This window comes from Montipora capricornis, chromosome 3 (assembly GCF_036669925.1).
Source record: "Montipora capricornis isolate CH-2021 chromosome 3, ASM3666992v2, whole genome shotgun sequence".
Lineage (NCBI taxonomy): Eukaryota > Metazoa > Cnidaria > Anthozoa > Scleractinia > Acroporidae > Montipora > Montipora capricornis.
The window spans coordinates 38,404,293-38,409,292 of record NC_090885.1 but is presented as its reverse complement, the minus strand read 5'-3'; the positions used below and the strand labels follow the sequence as shown (position 1 = coordinate 38,409,292).

Sequence of the window (5,000 nt, the reverse complement as noted above, 5' to 3'; positions counted from 1 at the left end):
AAGCCTCTCGGTTGCGATCAGGTCAATTTGTTGGGATGTCTATGACCACGACAGACTGCCTACAAATAGCGCTCATAAATAGTAAGCACCCATTTGAAAACGGTTAGCTTTCAATAACTTTGATTTAGGGTTAGTCTTCAGTCTGCAAGTGTTAGGCACTGTTTGTTGGGCTCATTTTTTACCCCTGAAAGGACTAATGAATAAAAGAAATGCGATTGAAGTGAGGGTTATAGACGAAGTATAAAATTGTTAAGGCACTCATAAGTGGCTACCCTGCGAGCAGAGTCTCTTTCGATCTTCCTAGATAAGTCGGGCAGAGGAAAGTAGACTCTGCTCGCCGCTTCCACATTCTTTGATTTGCCGCTCATCCAAAGAATTGGATGAGCCAGTCCAGTTTCGACTTGTCAAACCTGTTTTTTTAATTTCTGCGCATGATCAATCGCCACGCGTCATCAATATGCGTGGCGCTTTCAACTGTTAGAATTCCCATGAGTTTTTCCTCTGCGTGTCGGTTACAGAAACTAGTCTGGAAGAAACCTATAAATTTTCAGTAAAAAATGAAATGGCATTTGAAGTGCATGGCCTATCTTGAGTTTCCAATGAAATGATTCCTTGATCGTCGAGTGTTTGCCAGAGTTGTTGGAAAATATCCCGACTGTTTGTTTTCGTTTTGTGGTTTTGTGGCAACTGGTCACGCGTGACTGACACCGAATGCATTTAAATTTTTAATGCATGCTCAATACGAAATGTGGAGGCGGCGTGCAGAGTCTACGTTCCTCTTCCCGACTTATCTAGGAAGATCGAAAGAGACTCTGCTCGCAAGATAATGAGTGGCCAGTATCCATGGGAATAATCAGAGGGTGGTTCATGTAATTCCTATTCTATATAAAGTACATGTAATAATACCATGAATGATCATGCCATTGCTTTTTTGGCCAACACAGTAAAACACCACGCCCTCATACTTATCTGAGTGCCAGTGACATTCCCAAACAGTGGGATTGGAGAGCGACACCAGAATTGGGGAACCTTGCAAGTGTGACACGGAACCAACACATTCCTCAGTATTGTGGCTCATGTTGGGCTTATGCCACCACTAGCGCAATGTCTGACAGAATCAACATCCGTAGGAAAGGAAAATGGCCCAGTAATCTCCTGTCAGTTCAGAATGTGATTGATTGTGGTTAGTGACAAGACCTTTTTGTTCGTTTTACATTAAACCTTTTACCAACCAAAAAATCCTTGCACTTAGTGAGCCGAGGAAGTGCAATAGACCCTTCCCCGGTTTTTAACCGGCATCTTGCCTGAGGGGCTAAATTTACAGGAAATCACTAAATGTACGGGATTTTAATTTGGTCTACTTTTAACCGCTGCAGCGCCGCTAAAACGGGACAGATTTCCAACTTTGTCCACTACTTTAAATAGTTTTATTGATATCATTCATTCAACAGAAAATATAAGTTCATTAAGAAAGGTATGACTTCTGTAAATTTGAATAATAAATCTTTCTCATGTTGCTTCTAATTTCGAGGGAATTTGCCGTGATGATCTTAGAAGGATTTGTATGGAATCTTAAAAATTCGGTTATGGTCGTTGTAGCCTGAAACTGTTCTTTATATTTCATGAAAATAATCTCAGTAAAAGGAAATCAGTGTCTCTTTTCAGCGGCTCTGCATCGGTTCAAAGTCCTCCAAAATCCCATACATTTACTGTAAAATTAGCAGTATTGGGCCCCAACCAACCAAAATAGCCCCAAAGTCCGTGGAAGGGTCTATGAAAGCGAGAAACAATTATCAGTACTGAAACTGCACTCATCCGTGTCCACAATGATATTCTTTCTGCCATTGATAATCGTCGAACCGTAATTTTACTGCTGTTAGACCTTTCTGCGGCCTTTGACACAGTTGATCATGCCATTCTCCTTTCTCGTTTACGTGTACGATTTGGGATAGCTGGAAAGCCTCTACTATGGTTGCAATCTTATTTATCGAATCGCATGCAATATGTTTCCGTCGATGGTGGTACCTCTATTAAACATGACCTTGTATGTGGAGTGCCACAAGGATCTGTCTTGGGACCCATTTTGTATTTGCTTTATACTTCGCCGCTTTCAGACATCGTAAAGAAATTTAACTTGAGCTATCATTTTTATGCTGATGACTCACAGCTATACTTGTCTTTCCAACCAACCGTACTGGGTGATAGGGATCTAGCGGTGTTTAACATCGAGAGCTGTGTGAATGAAATTAATCATTGGATGATGGTTAATCGCCTTAAATTAAATAAAGACAAGACCGAATTATTGGTGATCTCCGCTAAACATCTTCCAGGTCCACTCCTTCACGAAATTTCAGTTGCTGGTGAAACTATTCACTCCGTGCATAAGGCGAGAAATATCGGCACTAGGTTCGATAGCCATTTTACCTTTAATGATCATGTTACTAACATTTGCAAATCTTCGTTTTATCACCTGCGAAATATCAGCTATATTAGGAAGTATCTTTCTGCGGCCACTACTGAATTGCTGGTTCATATGTTTGTATCTTCGAAGTTGGATTATTGTAATTCTCTTTTGTATGGCCTACCAGCCTACACTATAAAAAAGCTACAACACGTCCAGAATGCCGCGGCACGCCTCGTCACACTAACAACAAAGCATGATCACATTACGCCTGTTCTTTTTAATCTTCACTGGCTTCCCGTTAATCAACGTATTATTTTTAAGATTTTGCTTATAACCTACAAGGCACTTAACAATTTGGCACCATCGTACATTTGTGATTTGCTTACATCTTACACTCCATCACGTCAACTACGCTCATCATCCAAGCACCTTCTGGTTTCTCCATCCTATAACTTGAAAACATATGGCGCAAGATCTTTCTCTGTAGCAGCACCATCATTATGGAATGCTTTGCCATTTGAAATTAGAAACGCTCCGTCTGTGTCTTTTTTTAAAAGTAGATTAAAAACTTTCCTTTTTAGAAAAGCTTTTTATAGTTAATGTTAGCTGTTTTAAGTGTTAATTTTAAAGTTTTGTAAGGCGCCTTTGAACAGTAGGATACCGGCGCGGTATAAATCTTTTATTATTATTATTATTATTATTATTATTATTATTATTATTATTATTATGTTGTCTATAAGTGAAAGTTGGGATCGTTTGTTTATGTATTTCTGGATGCCAGGTTCATTGTATAGTCGGCACTTTATCCAATCTTTTGAGTTATGCATCATGTCTTGTTATCTGACCCCTAACAGGAAATGCAGGCAGTTGCAATGGAGGTGGGATGATGGGTGTCTATGCATATGCCAATCGTGTTGGTATACCAAGTGAAACCTGTAATAACTATCAAGCTAAAAACCAGATCTGCACACCATTCAACCGGTGTGGTACCTGTACTACTTTCGGAAAGTGTCATCCAATCTCAAATTACACGAAGTGGAAAGTCAGCGAGTATGGTAGGTGGCCAGAAAGCCTATTTAAAGTTTGAAATGAAAGTTAGGAATAACATTGCGGGAAGATAAGCCTGGGTTTTTGCAGGCTCCCATGCAACTGCTTACATTGCTTACCTTACTGCAATTATCTTTCTTTGTTTTACTTCTTGTTCATTCTGCAGTTCAAGTATATCAAGGCTGGAAATTAAGAAGAAAGTTAGGTCAAAAATGAGTTTAATCTTCTCTGTTATGCTGGAGATTGGAGGTGGGATGCCAGAGGCACGCCACGTCTTAATTTGGGGCAGATTATTCTTTTTCGTCGTCGACGCAAATCGACGCGTTTTTTTAATTGTTGAAATGGTTGAAATGTTTTGCATTGTCCGTAGCCTTTTGATTGACAGTAAAAAATGCGTTGCGCGTTATCATTTGTCCTTTGTGCTTACGTCAGAGCTGAAAGTACTTTTACTCTGCGGTGTGTTCACTCGCCCAGCGAGCCACTGTCCAATGCTTTGTCTGAACAAGAACTTTCAAGTAACATTGACATACGATCGAGCTCACTAGGCCAGCGTGCCATTGTCAAACGCTTTGTCTGAACAAGAACATTGAAGCGATGCTCATTCAATGAACGTATTCAAATATCGACTCAAAGTAGTCAGATACTTGTTTTGCATAGAACGAATACTCCAATATTCCTTGGGAACGAGTTTGTTCAGTCCTTTTGACGTAGAAAGAAAATAAGAAAATAATCTTCAACTGACCAGAACAGACCTCCATGTTCAACGGCCAAACAAAATAAAAAATGAAATCTTTTTTTTTTAATAGCTTTCGCCGTCACGGTGTCTTCGCAGCGATCCCCCATCCAAGCATTAACCCCATTCGAAGGGGCGTAACTTTAGCTGACACTTGGACTAGCATCAACGATTGTGATCTGTGTTGAATTCGCACCTACCTTGCAAACAAACAAAAACTTGGTGTCTTGCCGTCATTTTGTCACTGATGCATCCTTCGTTTCGTGCTTTGTTAGTATTAAACACGCAAGGTAACTTGATCACAGGCGGCCGCTAAAATCCGCGATGTCACTATGATTGTACAACCAAAAGTACGATACAAAAATTGAACGTAAAGGCGTTGTTACACTGTGAAATGTTTCGTGCAACTTGTCTCGCAATGTTTTGGCGACACTGTGGCGGGACAAGTTGTACGAAACATTTCACAGTGTAACATACCCTACAACGGCCAAAATCGTTGCGAGACAAGTGGCACGAAAAGTAGAACGTAATTCTACTTTCGGCAACGGCTCTTGCAACTTGTCTCGCAACGATTTTGGCCGTTGCAGGGTATGCTACACTGTGAAATGTTTCATGCAACTTGTCTCGCCACAATGTCGCCAAAACATTGCGAGATAAGTTTCACGAAACATTTCACAGTGTAACAGCGCCTTAAAGGCCTGGCTAAACGCACCCAACATTTCAACGCAACATCTTGCAACATTGTTAGGCATAACATGTTGCATACGTTTGGCCACCCTGTTGCGATTTGTTGTGATATGTAGCAACATTTTGGAT

The 5,000-nt window shown here is 40.5% G+C and overlaps 1 protein-coding gene across 2 annotated transcripts in view; it reads left to right on the top strand.

Moving 5' to 3' along the window:
• LOC138043073 (cathepsin Z-like) overlaps window positions 1-5,000 on the top strand; it is a 29,007-nt gene that overhangs the window by 5,903 nt on the left and 18,104 nt on the right. For both annotated transcript variants that reach the window (XM_068889185.1, XM_068889186.1), the window contains exons 2-3: window positions 945-1,183; window positions 3,259-3,459. In XM_068889185.1, coding sequence (XP_068745286.1) covers window positions 945-1,183; window positions 3,259-3,459 — 440 coding nt within the window. The remainder of the gene's footprint in view (window positions 1-944; window positions 1,184-3,258; window positions 3,460-5,000) is intronic.